At 41.2% G+C, this 16089-nt stretch overlaps 1 protein-coding gene across 18 annotated transcripts in view; it reads left to right on the top strand.

The window, feature by feature from the left end:
- The window catches only part of ATP2B2 (ATPase plasma membrane Ca2+ transporting 2), a 396907-nt gene that overhangs the window by 354434 nt on the left and 26384 nt on the right, over nt 1-16089 (top strand). For all 18 annotated transcript variants that reach the window (XM_021530473.3, XM_031505904.2, XM_077786067.1 and 15 more), the window contains 3 exons: nt 3933-4039; nt 4663-4854; nt 13320-13533. In XM_021530473.3, the coding sequence (XP_021386148.1) occupies nt 3933-4039; nt 4663-4854; nt 13320-13533 (513 nt within the window). The remainder of the gene's footprint in view (nt 1-3932; nt 4040-4662; nt 4855-13319; nt 13534-16089) is intronic.

The following is a 16089-nucleotide window of genomic DNA, read 5'->3' as shown; positions in this document are numbered from 1 at the left end:
AATTTCCAAATATAACAAGTAAAATTACATATAATTTATACTGATAGGAGGTTACAGTGCTATTGCTGAAATAGTTCAAAATTGTCAGTTTATCTTTTAAAAACACTGGAGGAAGCAACTGTTTAACAGTGATGGGAAATATCAGAAGGAATAGAAAAGATCAAAGAAATACTCAATTAACCAATTAAAACAGTGGTACCTTCCAATATATTTAAATTAGGCTGGATTTTTTTTGTGTGTGTGTGTGATATTAAAAACAGCTATTATTATGCAGGGCTAATTTGTTATCAAACAGAAAGGGAACTTTAAGAAGAAAAGATTTTTAGTAATTACCCTTAATTACTCAAATATTTCAACTATTATTGCCTGGCATGGTAGTATGTTCATAACCTCATTAATGTGGAAAGCTGTGAGACGAGTAGAAAAATCAAAATACAGAAAATTGTATTAATTGATATCTTGAACTCTGGGGAGGAATTTTCACTTAATTCCCAATGCTATCTGTAATAGAACATTTTTATATAAACCTTTAAACTTCTATCCAGGCTGGTACCCAAGCATGTAACTGAAATAAGTTTGAGTTTTCTCCTTCAGACAGACTTTGCAAATTCTTGTTACAGTAACGGGGAGCTTCCAGAAATTTGGAAATATTAAAAATTAACCTGAAGAGGACGTGTGTATGAAAATACGTGGCTGTACCTATGTTTAGCTTGTCAGAGAAACACAAATCTGTGTGATCCTGTGGGAGGATCAGCTTTCCTGCCTCTCTAACCCTGAACTGGGCTTCAGCTCTGAAATCCTCAGCTGCAGATTAATTTTCCTGCCTGTTTTAAGCAGTAGAGACAGAAAGAAATCTCTAAACCAGGAATTTTTTTTTTTCTCCCAGGAGTTTCTAACTGATGCAACTCTAAGGGTGATGAAAAAGGATTGTGTAAACAGAGCAGCACTTGTCCTGTGACAAAGGGAGAACCTGGGCTGGCTGTGATGGGTTTGAGCTGAGCCACAGGTGCAGAAGAGACACTGTTGGTTGATATTCCCTGAGTTTATTATCCTGAGTGGATTTGATTTAATGCTTGCTTAGTGTTAGATGGGAGGAAGGTGGGAGATGTAGGATATATTTCAGTTTTGTATCTTGTATTTTGTACTTTTTATGGCAGGCTTATGCATTCGGAGCCCTTCTTGACAGCTCTGCATGGTTGTTTTAAATCTGATCTTGACCCTCATCTGACACAAGCCGCTTGCTCTGAGAAACTTGTGTCTTATGCAAGCCACAGGACAAATTCCTGCCCAAATTTCCTAACCAAATTCCTGCCACATCAGTGGCATCCCTGTGTGGAGCACACTGTCATGTTCTGCTCGAGGTGTGCTCCTGGGGCTGTTGAATGAAATTCTTTCTGACAGCAGAAAGTCGTGGCCAAACAGCTCAACATGAGGGGAAGAGGCCAATGAAAGAGCAAAGACTGTTTTGGCAGGAAGCTTTGCTGAGAGTAGAATTCCCTGTGAAAACCTTAATTTTTATTAAAATTCTGTATGTAAGCATTCAACTGGAGTAAAGCTATATAGTTGGAAGAAATATTCTGGCTGTTAGACATGATTAATTATTACTGGAGCTTCTTTTCAGCCACTTGGACTGAGTGCAAAGGCCAGGGAATGTTCTCTTTACTGGCAGCCTGTTAGCTCATGCCCTCAGTCACATTATTCCCTGATCACATCAGAGATTAATCCCCACAGCTCAGAGGGAGAGCCCTTCCTGGGCATCCTTCTTCTCTGGTCTTCTCACACTGTGAATTTTATCTGTGCGCATTTCTCAGTACTGAAGAAAATTCTTGAGGTGAAACCTTATCACAGCCCTTAACAGAATATTAAAAACAAACCTTAATGTGTTTGGAAGCAGGCACAAGCTGGAAAGAAGGTAAACATTCAGCGACGGGAGGGAGCAGGGAGGAGGAACAGATTCAAAAGAGCAGGCAGAAGTCAGGGAGTGTTGGCAGAGCTGTGATAAATCCTCTGAATCCCAAATAATCGTGGCTGCTCCATTTTAGAGATTTGTCTGACGTATAGATGGGAGTTTTGCAAAGTCCTTCTCTCTTCTATGGGTAGCACTGAAATCAATCCCGAGAATTCCACATATTTCCTGTGGCACTCAGTGGGCACTGCAGGGAAGGTCTAGGGCTCATGTGCTGATGATACCTGAGACCTTTTTATGTCTGGTTTTCCATGGCTGCATTCAGGTCTGTGCTCTGGGCTCATCCTGGCTGCATCGTTTGGATTTTGGGATAAAAGTGTCTCCTAAACCTTGTGAATGACTTGGCAGCACCCAGGAGCTGGCTGGTGGAGGGCAGCTGGTGGCACAGTCATCAGCACAGTCACTATTTATATCCATTTATCTCTATTAGGAGATCATTTGTTTGAGCCTCTTCAACTTGATTTGGGTTTTGCTCCCACTTGGAGCCCAGTTGTCAGCAGATATGATCAACCTGTTTGGAGCAGTTAATACCTTAATGAGCCAGAGATTTTGATGACTTTTTTTTTTTTTTCAGAAGCTTAAACTATTAATTTAACATCAAAGGATGTGTTAATAACAAGACAAAGTAAATGCTTTTAACAGTAGTGACAGCTGATGTTCCTGTTTATTTAGTAATACCAAAGGCAAATCACCCCAACAAGCTGAAAGCTCTAATTGTGAGATCTTATCAGAGTAATTGCCATTTTTCTGAGATCATGCTACCAGTGGAAAGTGAATAGGGCTTTTTTTTTCTCATTTTCATAACTCTGAAAAATACAGGGCAATAACTGCTTGCACAGGGCACTGCAATCTTCTGGTGCCTGATAAGCCTGAGCCTTGCCAAGAGGCAGCTATTGCTCTGTAATCTGCAATTTCCTATTTCTTCTTGGTTATCTGATATGGGAGGGAATATTTTTTCCAGAGCAGAGTAAAAGCCTTTCACACTGTGTAGGTTTGGATAATTGTTTTTGGAGGTAATGACTTTGTGTAAAATGTGTTAGCAAAAGGAATTCTGTAATTTTCCTCCCCTAAGTTATCAATATGGAAATGTGTTCTTGTATCCTACACAACAATCCTGTGTTCTGGACTCATACTCAGATGGACTCTGACATGGAAATAGAAACATGAGTGGTGAATGAGCTTCATCCTATAAAAATCTGGGCTCCTTCTTTAGCTTCTGAAAAATTCTTCATTATTTTCCTGACTTTCCTTATCTGCATAAGTGGAAAATAATTCCCTGCAGCACTGTTGTGCGAGAAACTTGATTCACCAAGTGAAAAGTGGTTTTTATTTCTCTCAAATGATCTCAAAAGTAAAAATTATTTTATTATATCTATTTATTAAAATGCTTGGTTTCAGAATTTAAAGAATTAGTTTGTATCTCCTTAATCATTGTTTGGCAGAATTGAATATGGTTGCTAAAATTCTCCAGCCAAATAAAATTCATCTATGGCTTTTGTTATCTGTAGGTTAAGAAGGCCTCTTAGTAAAACTGATATTACAGCTGGGTCCAAGTTAAGGAGAGCCCTAAACATGAACTTAAGTTTTTGGCAAATCCTTTCCATCGATGTTTGATCAGTGCTGGGCTGTGACACAAAACTTTAAAGAGCAGGAATCTGCCAGAAGGACATAATGAGCTGCTCTCATTGCCTTTGAAGCCTGAGCAGGTTTTATTGATGTGTTGATGATGCAGGATCAGAACTTTCCATGTAAATTCTAATGGTGATGTTTAGTAGTAGATGGTGGTGATGCCACAGCTTTCATCATTATTTTCCTTAAAGTTCTGCCTTTTTAATCTCTGTAAAACTGTGTGGTGTTATCCAATCAGTATTATACAGACCCTGCTTTTTTTACAGGGACATTTTATCTTGCTAATTATTGCCCATAAATGTCTCTAAACACACACCCATACATACATTTTTTGCAGGTATTATTGACAGCACACAGGTGGAGCAGAGGCAGGTGGTAGCTGTGACTGGGGATGGAACCAACGATGGACCAGCACTTAAAAAAGCTGATGTTGGCTTTGCAATGGTATAATCTTGATGTTTGTGCCATTATGAATTTGCTGTAAGGGCTTTTCCATTCATTAAATGTGAAATTGCTTAGTTATTACTTGTCAGTGAAGGAATATATTGGTGGGAATGAGTAATGTTGACTCAGAATCCTTTAATTCACTTGGGTTCACTGGCATTGCTTGTTTTCATACTTCTTCAGGATTTTGTCTAATTAATCATTTGCTTTATGCAGAATACTGTGCCCATACAGAAAAATGAACATTTTCTTCACAACACCAAAGTTCTCTATTGCTGTGGTAAAATCCACCACTAATTGGAAAGGTATCTTCCATGCGTACTCTAACTATATGTAAAGACACATAATTCTCATTTTTGTTACCAGTTCTGTTCATGGATAAAAAAACCATCATCAATGACAAAAATACCTCAGATGATCAGTAGCCTTTAAGCTGATAAAGCACTCAGAGCCATCACCACATAAACTCCTCTGCTCTCTGTCAATTCCCTTTTCTGTGGCCTAATTCACATCAAACCCAGGCCAAATTAGCCAAATTCCAGGAAATATAAAAAGCTGTGGGCTTTGACTACGGAGATTTGTGCTGTCCAGCAGGGAATCTCATTCCCAACCCCTTTCCCCAGGGCATCGCGGGCACGGACGTGGCCAAGGAGGCCTCGGACATCATCCTGACGGACGACAACTTCAGCAGCATCGTCAAGGCCGTCATGTGGGGCCGCAACGTCTACGACAGCATCTCCAAGTTCCTGCAGTTCCAGCTCACGGTCAACATCGTGGCTGTCATCGTGGCCTTCACCGGCGCCTGCATCACCCAGGTGAGCAATTCCTGCAGAAATCCTGCTGGGATCCTGCTGGGATCCTCTGGGATCCTGCTGGGATCCTGCTGAAATCCTGCTGGGATCTGCTGGGATCCTGCTGAAATCCTGCTGGGATCCTGCTGAAAACCTGCTGGGATCCTGCTGAAATCCTGCTGGGATTCTGCTGAGATCCTGCTGGGATCCTGCTGAGATCCTGCTGGGATCCTGCTGGGATTCTGCTGAAATCCTGCTGGGATCCTGCTGAGATCCTGCTGGGATCCTGCTGGGATTCTGCTGAAATCCAGCAGCGATACTGCTGAAATCCAGTAGCGATACTGCTGAAATCCTGCTGGGATTCTGCTGAAATCCTGCTGGGATCCTGCTGAAATCCTGCTGGGATCCTGCTGAAATCCTGCTGGGATCCTGCTGAGATCCTGCTGGGATCCTGCTGAAATCCTGCTAGGATCCTGCTGAAATCCTGCTGGGATCCTGCTGAAATCCTGCTAGGATCCTGCTGAAATCCTGCTGGGATCCTGCTGAAATCCTGCTGAGATCCTGCTGGGATCCAGCAGCAATCCTGCTGTGATCCATGCTCCCAGTGGATGGGGCCTTGCATTTGAGTCCTGCTTGGCACACAGCAAGTAAACTGATGCCTTTTCCTTGGTCCTAAAATGAAGAGCTAGGCTTGGTTAAGGGTTAAAGGGTTTTTACCTTGTATTTAATAAGGATTTTTGTGGAGTAACACTTCACCAAGGTGGAGCACGCCAAAATGCGTACACACCATAGATTGCATATGAGCTTTTATAAACCCTGCAAATTAGCATATCCAACAAAGATGCCCCAATGAAATGCTTGATTGAATAGTGTGATATCTTTTTATCCTGAATTATTTTTTCCTGAATGGGCTTAATATTAGTTTACAGGATGTATTTGAGAGGAGACCTTGGTTTTTCAAGATAGCTTAGGGCTTTCTGGCCTCTAACTGCAAGGCCTTTAGGATGTTTGGTTTTCTGGCTTAACAGAATATCAGGACTATGCTAAATTATCAGATTTGAGAAATTACAAGTATGCATGCTAAGAGCACTGAGAATACATAAAAGGTATATAAGAAAAGGGCAAAAAATTGTCGTGGCATCAAAACCTTTGGAAAGATCCTGAGCATTCCAAGGATCAGGCTGCTGAGGGTTAAAGAGCTGCTGAGGTCAGGCTGGATTAATCTAGCTTTTTCCCCAGAGAAACTCCCTTTTAAGAGCTTTTTTGCCACCCTCAGTGTTGTCATCCCTGAGCCTGTGATGGTCAAATTGAAAACACCATAGATTGGGAAATGAGCAGATTATGTCAATTTGCCTTTTCCTCTCAGAATACTTCACTAATAAATACATAATTTTTTTATGTATTGTGGAATGAGGTTATTTTCAAGACAGCAGTGCTGACACACAATCTTTTTGACTGATAAAATTATTTTGTTGCTTTCAGGCAGTTACTTTTAATTCCAGATGCAGATGACAAACCAATTAAATGACACATAGAGTTGGACTTAGACCTCTCTTTCTTCCACTCCATTAATCCTTCATTGCAATGTCCAGGTCATTTGCAAGAAGCATATCTCAAAGTAAACATGTTTTTTCCTCAAATTATAATTTTTTGGGCAATACAATTACTTTTTTTTCCCCTCTAGAGAGTAAACAGAATCTATGCAGTACAGTGTGAGGTTTTTGTTTTAATGAGAAAATAACAAAATGTGGGTTTTTAGTGCTGTCAGTCTCTAAAATAATGTATATTTTAGATGCTGCAGACAGGTGCTGTCACAATGCCCCCCTGGATTGGGATGCACTGTGGGAAAGCTGATGCTTCCCTCATGGTGCATCACCCAGATGCCCATACCTGTTTCAGCAGGTACATTTCAGCCCAGGCACACCTGAGCAAAGCAATGAATAAGTCATCAGCTCTGCTCCAGGCTAAACTTACATTGGAATCATGGAATTGATCCTTGCAACCAGAAACCCAAGTACTTTAACAAACCCACGAGCTCAAACTTCTCCTGTGCCCTGGCTGGCATTCGGAGGCCTTGGAGGTCCCTTCTTGTCACCACTGAGCCTGTGCTGAGGGACAAAACTCGTGGAGTTGCAGCAAAGTTAGATTAATTTCCCTTTGGAAATATTTCCCATCATACTGAGGAAATGCCCAGCTGTGAAATGATTTTTGCTGGTAACACAGGAATAAGGAGTGAAACTCTGGGAGGTTTTTACAAGTGGTACAAACCCAGCCAGAACAAGGTGCTGACAGCAGCACCATCACTGGAACTGATTTTATTGACAATCGGTGTCTGACTGTAAGCATTTGTTTAAGGTGAAATTTCTTATTCAATGTCCAGCATTTCTTCAGTTTTTTGTGAAAGCACAAAGGGAAACTCATTCTATTTGTTAACCAAATAATTTTTTATCCCTGAGGAGGATAAACATTGCTGGATCAGTGCAAGGACTATTTTAAATCAAGTCTAAGTGGATGTGAAGTGCATTATCAGTACAAGCATAATCCCCTTTTTAATTCTGGAGTTTTTTTCATATTTTGAATCACTCCTTTGGCTTCTACAAGGATTTGGATCAGGCCCAGTGCATTTCTTTTGCCCTGGAGGTCTGTGAGACCATCCCTGGGCCTGTTGTCCCTGCTCACAGGTTTTTGTGGACACCTTCTAGAACTCCTGGGTTGCTTTGCAAGCAGATTCTTGTGAAATTCCTTAAAGGAAAGGTGTGGGGGAAGCTGAAGTGGAAATGGAAGCAGAAAGGCAGCAGTTCTGTCCTTTGCCACTGTTTACACTCTGTGAATAATCTCGAGCTGCTCCTGGTTCTGTCTCATTCAAGAAGGATTTTGCCTCACAAATGCACATTATTGTGTTAGGCTTTGACTCCAGCCAGCCAAAGGACATTCTGTTTGGCCTGAAAGCTTTGCTAAAAATTTCACTTGGGAACATGCTGTACCCTCTGGTTGCTATGAAAATAGCCCCAGCACAAAGTGCAGGACTCTCCCAGAAAAATCTTGCCTACAACAGTCTAGGTGCACACATGTACTTCCAGATCTGCAGAACTCTGCACAGGTCTGACTGAAAGATTTTGACTGAAATGTTTTAGTCCTTAACAAGCAAACAGACAGAGCTTAAATCTGTAGTTTCCAAAAGGCAGCACATCTTCCTGTGACCTTCAAAATGAACATGAACAAAGTCCACACTGGACCAAGTTTTCCTTTGGTTTAGGTGGTCAGTTTGACTTTCTCTGACACACAGAACATAATTTCAGTCCATCATTAACATTCAGATTAATGAACATTACACAGACTGTTCTTTTGGTGACATTTCATATCTAGAATGAGAAAAATTTTCTGTAGATAATAACATTTGTTCTGTTCTTCCTCATGCCACCTCTCAGGTTATCTCTTCTGTAGTTGGGAATCAGCACACTCACCTACTCTTTTTGGCTTGTGCTTAAAGGAAGTACAAAGATAATAAAATCTTTGCTTGGAGTAATCTTTTTTTAACATTTGGCTTGTGCTTTGCAACTTAATGGGCTTAATTTTATTCAGTCTTGATCCTGCAATTGCTCTGGTGTACATGTAAATATGAGAATGTGGTCATCTCCCTGCAGGCCTCCGAGTGAAAGCACTGCAATTCTGTATTAATGAATTAATTAATGACTGTGTGAGTGTGGTGGGAGTGAAGCCAACCCTCTGAGGGGCACCCAGAGAGTGCATTGCCCACGCAGGAGATGATTTGTTTGGTCCAGGGCACCTTGGGAGGCCCATGGAGAAGCTTAAGAAAAACATTACGGAGAACCTGGGACCATTAGTGGCCATTTTAATAATCTGCTGCTTTTTTCCTCAAACAGATTAATGAAGTGAGGGCCCGTGCCAATTCCACTTCAGGGAACTGTTGTTTAGTTTAATTCTGTTAATTTTAAGCCAATATCATTTTATTTTTAATCTACCCAATGCCTGCTTCAAGAAGATGCTGCTATTAGAGAATATCTGCCATATCTACGATTTCTGTTTTGTCCTGGTTTGCTGTTTCAGTGGATAGTGATGTGTACAAAATGTCTCTGTACTGCTCCAGTGCCAGATAAAGCTTATGCAGGACAAACAGTGGGCTGTCAAAGAACTTATTATGCACAGGACCAATACAAATGGTTGTTTCTCTTGTCTCCCCTGGCTCCCAGCACGAAGTCATGTTAAGGTGACAGCAGCCATATTCTAAGCAGCATAAGAATTACAGATCCAGTGTCACCTGCTGACAAGCTTAGCACAGCTGCTGCCACAGCCACCCCTCCCAGGATCTCACTTACATGGGGCCCTGTTTCAGTTTACAGCTGCTCAGTCTATAAGCCACAAGATCTGAATTTTCAGCTAATAATGAACTTCTGGGTTGTGAGTCTGTAATTATGTAAGGCACTCTGGGATCTGGGTCATCCAGGAAAGCAGAGCTTGGAGAAGTCTCTGGTGGGAGCTGACTCAGTCGCCCTCAGTCTGGGGTGCAGGGGTGGCTTTAGCTCTGTGTCTGTGTGTGCACGGACCCCGCAGGAGTTCACACCTCTGCTTACTCCCAGAGAGGTTTGAGTAGCTCAGTGCAGCTCAGATGGGCTCATTCACCTTATTTTTAATTAATCTAACTCAGGTCCCTCTTGCTGCCTTCCCTGTGGTGCCCACTGCACACTCAGTGTGGTCAGGGTGTGGTGGTCTTGACCAGTTTCTGTAGAATTGTCCTTTCTCGTCTGCAGCCACTGCCTCAGCCTAAACCCACTGTTTGTTTTTCCAGCGGATTTATGAGCTACAAACTTTTATATTCTGACTTCATTCTCTGAATAGCAGTTTTGCAGAGCCCCTGATTGATGCAGTGAGGGTGGTTCTTTGGAGCTCTGCCTACGATTCTTGTGAGTTTTGTGCTTGCAGTGAGTCACTGCTCCACATCTCTGGGTGTCCTACATGGGCTGTATGGGCTCACCCTGCTCCCTGTCCCCAAAAAAAGCACAGCACCCAGAGGATATCACCTCATTACATTTGGAGCTGTCCAGAGTGATCTGGCAATGAAAAAAATGAAGATTTTAAAATGCAGCTCAGTCAAATGGAAAGAGTTTTTTACTGGAGCCACAAAGCGAGTTTCTCTCCGTGCCAGGTTCGGTCTGTGGCTCCAACTGTTGAGGCAATTTAACTCTTCAAAAGGGTTGCACTGAAGAAAGGGAAGACAAAGGCTGTGTTTTAGCATTTTACATTCAAATTATTGTTCTTGCACTTTGAGAAAGACTTAGTGTTTTAGCAGACATTAGGAGCTGAAAACAGTGACTCCATAGGACATTATGTTTGGAAAATTAAATGTTAATTAAAAGGCACTGTAGCAATGAACTGCTGCATGAATCACCGATTGTTTTTACAGATCTTGTTCAAAAAAATGAGGATGATCTATACTTACATGTAAAAGGGAGTAATTTACGTGGTTATAATGTTTTACTGCAGAACTGTACTTGGCAAATCCTAAAATAATAGCACTGGCAAATTGGAAGAAGCTGTAATATAAAATCAAAGTCTGTATTATTTAGCTTTGTTTTGTCAAGTCATGGGAATAGAATTGAGGATGCCACTTCCATACAATTAGCAGACAGTGAGATCTAGCAGCACAGGGACTTTTTTTGCATTGATGTATAGAAAGGTAACTCCTAATTTTTATGAATCCCTGCATGTGTTCTGTGGCAAACAGGACTAAAGAGGTAAGGGTGAAAATACCTTTTTGTTCCCTTGCAGCTTGTCATCTAAATCAAAAGTAACAAGCTCTAAAATTTGTGAGGCTCTGCATGTCACAAAAGATTTGTAGTTTGTTTCCAGCCTTTGGCGATTTGTACTTTTAAGTGTTTCCAAGATTAAGTGTAACATCACTTGATTTAAGGGACATTTTCCTTTTACCTCTAGGACAAGGCTAACCTATTCCAAGGTCAAGTGAGACGAATTTGATGAATAAGTGGTGATTTTGGGTAGTTCACATCCCCAGTTTTCAGAGAGGGAATTGAGAATTACTGGCCGGTCAGTTAGTGGCTAAAACACAAAAAAAGAAGGTTGATTTGCATCCCACGTGCATAAGTGACTAAAGTCTGCAGTGGGAGCCTAAGCTCCTTAGCTGATATGTATTTTCCTTAGTTTCCACCAACTAATCAGAAATCAGATAGAGTTACAGTGGAAATTTCATTCCACTGCCTGCCCAGACTAATGTGTATTTAATGTTTTGGCTTCAGCCTCGAATGAGCTCTCACACTCCACTGAGCAGTGTAGCACTGCCAATAATAGATAATTATTAGGGGCACCACAGCCACCCAAGGTGATTGGCAGTGTGAAATGGTGAGAACATGTTGTTGCCAAAACTGATGACTGCCAATTACAGTTGTGTGATTTAGAGACTGAAATACCCTGCCTTTTCTGTTCTGCTGGGAATATGGGAGGCTCTGATAGACACCTGAATCTCTGACTCCATCTATTAAATGTAACAGGGAACTGTGGTTTTATTGACAGAGAATTCAGTGTGTGAAGTGGAAATTGAGTTTTTGCAACAGATCAAAGCAGAGAAGGTTGCTCAAACTTGTTAATGAGACAGGCAAAAACATGATAAGGAAAATTGTTCAGCAGAAAAGATATTTTCCTTTTTACCTGTATCCCATCAAGAGTCTGTGAGCCCCAGCTACAAACTGCTTTTTACTGCAAGTGCTCTCTTTGTTGGAGCCATTAAAATTAATAAAAATGAATGAAGTCTTGATTTAGGATGAAGAAGTTTGCGATCACCTTTAGTTTTTTAGCTTTGTCTAAAGACAAAGACATTTCCTGTTTCTGCAGCTGCATTTGAAATGAGTGAGCTGAGCTCTGCAGATAAGCCCAATTAATGCAACCCATAACCAAGAGGTCAAGAATCTATTAATGCTAATTGTCCTCCTTGCCATGATGAACCCAGCCTGCAAAACTGGGGGAGAAACAGGAGGTCGCTTTTTCCATCCCTTTGAATAAGCCAAAAGTTATTTATTTTTAATAAATATTTTAAAAATAAAAATCAGTGTAAATGGGTTAAAAATGTGTTTTTAAGGGGAAATAATATTTTATCTCAAGGGAGAGTTGGAATCTAAACCAGATGTTCAAGAGACCAAAGCACTTACCCTTATTTTCTATCAGTCCTTGGAATACTGAATGCATGTTCTTTTATGGTATTTCATTAAAAATGAACATTTAACCCTTTGAAGAAATGGGCAGAGTTCTCAGGGAGCTTTGTTGGCTTTGCTTTGGTTTGTATCCTGTCCTCTACATTGTTTTTGTGTTGTTGCTGCAGCACCATGGTAATGAAATACATAAAAATATTGCTCCCTCTCCTAGCTTTTACACAACAGAATAACTCAATTTCATGATGAAATTTGTCATGTTGATGCCTTATTACTTTGTTGATTCTTTTTCCCCTCATAAAAACGGTCCATTTAGAACAGGAAGCAGACCTTGCTAATGCTGCCTGTTTTATATGGAGTCTAAAGGCACAGGAGTTTGAGTTTTTTGTTTTTCCTCCCCTGGCTCCTTGAAACATTTCTCTCTCCTCACAGCTGCCCCAAGGAGTTACACATCAAAACTTTGCAGGAGTTGTCCAGCATCCTCCTGAGATCTGTGTAACGTTGCTTTATTTAGTTAATTCTGGGTTTTTTAAACATGACCTAAAGTCCTCTGTATTATGACCACAGACTTTATGGGGTTGTGTGAGGAAAGAGCTCCTTCTAGTGACTGGAGAGCTGCTTCTGAAACCACAGCCTGCATCAGCAGTATTGGGTTTTTCATTCCATTTCCATAGTGCCACATATGCTTTCCTTTTACTACAAAAATAATAGGTTGTCTTGTTTTTTGCACATTTGATGTAGTTTAATAAATTTCAGATTATTTTTAATCAAAATATCAGGCTTTTTTTTTTTTTGTTATGTCACTACTGTTAAAGATCTTATTTAAGTGCAATGTATCAAGATATCACTGTAATTGTTTCATAAATTTTTATAATTTCAAGCTATCTCTGAAGAAAAAAAAAAAAAGACAGGTAGGTTTTAGTATAAAGGAAATGTTACTTTTTAATCTGTTTAAATATATTTTTTCTTCCAAGAGAGAAACTTGGATTCTCTAGTTATATCTCATTTCAGCTGAAAATTCAAGCATGATGCAGAAAGGAACAGAGAGCATTGCAGTAGGTGTTGGAAGGAGTTACTGTCATGCTTGGTATGAATTTTGTGGTTGCAAATGGTGCTGATTAAATGCCTGTATGGAGATAATTTCTCTCTGCTCAGATCACTGTACTCCTGGTCCTGCAGAAGGAATGTAAGAAGGGTCCCAGCAATGGAAGAAGGGTCCTCAGTGCACAGATTTCTGAGTGCCGTGGGAAAAATGAACCCCCAGCCAGGGTTTTCCTGGGAAATACAAACCTTCCTGATTTTCCCCCTCAGGACTCCCCCCTGAAGGCCGTGCAGATGCTGTGGGTCAACCTGATCATGGACACGTTCGCCTCGCTGGCGCTGGCCACGGAGCCGCCCACCGAGGCGCTGCTGCTGCGCAAACCCTACGGCCGCAACAAGCCGCTCATCTCCCGCACCATGATGAAGAACATCCTGGGCCATGCCGTCTACCAGCTCACCCTCATCTTCACCCTGCTCTTTGTCGGTGAGGAGCTCGCCCACACTGCTCAGCTCACGAGCAGCTGGGTTGTGCGGCCAACGTGTCAAAATGCTTTAAATGTAACGAATTAACGCGTACTTATTGCCTGCCTTTGTTGTCCTTAAAGGTCTTATTGGATCTTGGGAAAAAGATTTGCACAGAAAGAGTGATAAAGTACTGGAAAGGCCCAGGGAGGTGGTGGAGTGGGGACAGTATGGCTGCACATTGTCCAGGCACAAAGGGACCTGGGGGTGCTGGTGACAGCCGGTTGGATATGAGCCAGCAATGTGCCTCGGTGGCCAAGAAGGCCAATGGCTCCTGGCCTGCATTAGGAATTGTGTGACCAGCAGGAGCAGGGAGGTCATTCTTCCCCTATACTCAGTACTGATGAGACCACATCTTGAGTGCTGTGTCCAGTTCTGGGCCCCTCAGTTCAGGAAGGACACTGAGATGCTTGAGTGCATCCAGAGGAGGCAATGAGGCTGGAGAGGGGCTGGGAACACAAACTCTGTGAGGAATGACTGAGGGAGTTGGAGTTGTTTAGCCTGGAGAAGAGGAGGCTCAGAGGTGCCCTTATTGCTCTCTACAGCTTCCTGAAGGGAGGTTGTAGACAGGTGGGGTCGATCTCTTCCATAGGGCAGCAACTGGCAGAACAAGAGGAGACAGTCTCAGCTACATCAGGGAAGGTTTAGGTTGGATATTAGGAGAAAAAATTTTCACTGAAAGAATAATTAAATACTGGAATTGTCTCCCTAGGGAGGTGGTGGAATCACCATCTCTGGATATGTTTAAAAAAAGACTGGACTTGGAACTTGGTGCTATAGTCTAGTTGTGGTGTTAGGGCATAAGTTGGACTTGATGATCTTAGAGGTCTCTTCCAACCTCATCATTCTGTGATTCTGTGACTCTGTGTGGTTCTGAGTCCCCATCCCTGGATGTGTTTAACAAAGCCTGGATGTGGCACTGGGTGCCAGGGTTAACTGGGGTGTTAGAGTTGTGTTAGACTCGATGATCTTGAAGGTCTCTTCCAGCCTGGTGATCCTGTGAATTCTGTGAATCCTGGTTGATGGGATGAGAAGCAGGGCAGATGATGTTGTAGTCACTTTCCATGTATTGTTACCTTGGGCATGGCCTCATTGAGCTTTTTTCCCCATGTAAAATACAGGTTTAGGCTTTGGCAGAAGTTTGTATCCAAACACAGCATAGAAGGTTATGCTGTAATAGGAATGTCCACTCTGCTGCTTCAATACTGAGATTTCATTGTGAGGCTTGTTGTGGTGAGTAGGGACTTAAACAAATTTAAGAAATCCTGCAAAACAAACTACAATAAAAATCAAGATCCATTTTACCAAGAGCAAAGTGTTGTCCACAGTCCAGAAATAATGTTGATCTTAAGTGGTATGGAAAGTAAGTAATCAGCATTAACTGATACAAATAACACTCTGCTTTGACATTTAATTTCTGGAATGGATATTAAAAGGGGGAGAAAAGTCTAATTTATTGGATTACTGGATTCTTCTTCAGGCCTTGCTGGCAATGGATGCTTTTTATAGGTCGTATTTTGGAGAGGAGAGGGAAGGAGGAGAAATGCTTCTTGCTGCAGGAAATAGTAGGAGCTAATAATAGATTCTGTTTCTCTACAATAATAACTGAACCCTCTCAAAGGACAGATGATTTTTTTCAGCTGGGTATTGTCTTCTTGTCACTTTGTAGTCACTGTTAAATCACATGTGTTGTCTTTCAGTTTCTTTTTTTTCCTTTTGCATAGACTTCTAGAGAATCTGCACATGTAAATTTATGAATTTTATGAATTTTAGGAGGTTTTTGTGCTTCATTGTGAAAGACTTGTCCACTTTATGGCCATCTGGCAGCTTATTTGGGATGCTCAGAGGAGGCAATGATCTGTTCACAATGGAATTAAACCAAAAGAATTGCCAGGTTTCTGAAGAGAGGTGGTCTCTAACATTGTTAGATTTACAGGGAATTTTGAGAATGTCTGCATTAAGTAATTGGAATTTCAGGTTCTCTAAAACAGGTGAAGAAGCTCTTGGTAATTTGTGTGATATGGAATCTTCTTGAAACAAGAACTTCTGTGATCTTTATGGATAGTTAGAATGCCTTTTTGATGAATTTTATGGTTTAAAATACTTTATACTAATCCAGATAAAAAGCAAATCAGTCCTTCCTCCCCTCTTCTAATTTCTCCTGTGTGTCTTTGGAAAACTCTTGCATACTTTGAAGGACACATCCCAGACAATTTTCTGATAAGCCTTGGAAATAATCTTTTCCTTTCAAAACTCCACAAGGCTCAGCTTTGCAGTGACATGATGTGCAAAACTCAGTGCCTCCATAATTAAATTTCCATTTAATGAGAATTATTTCTATTTTGGTCAATTCTTTTGTAGGAATTTTCTTCAGAGACCAGTACATCAAGTTTTTATCTTTTTTATTTTTAGAAATACATTGTATTTGAAAATACAAAACATAAATGTCTCTGAGACATCAAAACTCCAGCATTCACTGTCTGGTCCTGTCAGACTGTGGTATTAAAAAAATCTTAAC

The sequence above is a fragment of the Lonchura striata genome, chromosome 12, assembly GCF_046129695.1.
Source record: "Lonchura striata isolate bLonStr1 chromosome 12, bLonStr1.mat, whole genome shotgun sequence".
Taxonomy (NCBI): domain Eukaryota; kingdom Metazoa; phylum Chordata; class Aves; order Passeriformes; family Estrildidae; genus Lonchura; species Lonchura striata.
The sequence above is the reverse complement of the archived record's forward strand: the minus strand, read 5'-3'. Positions and strand labels throughout refer to the sequence as shown.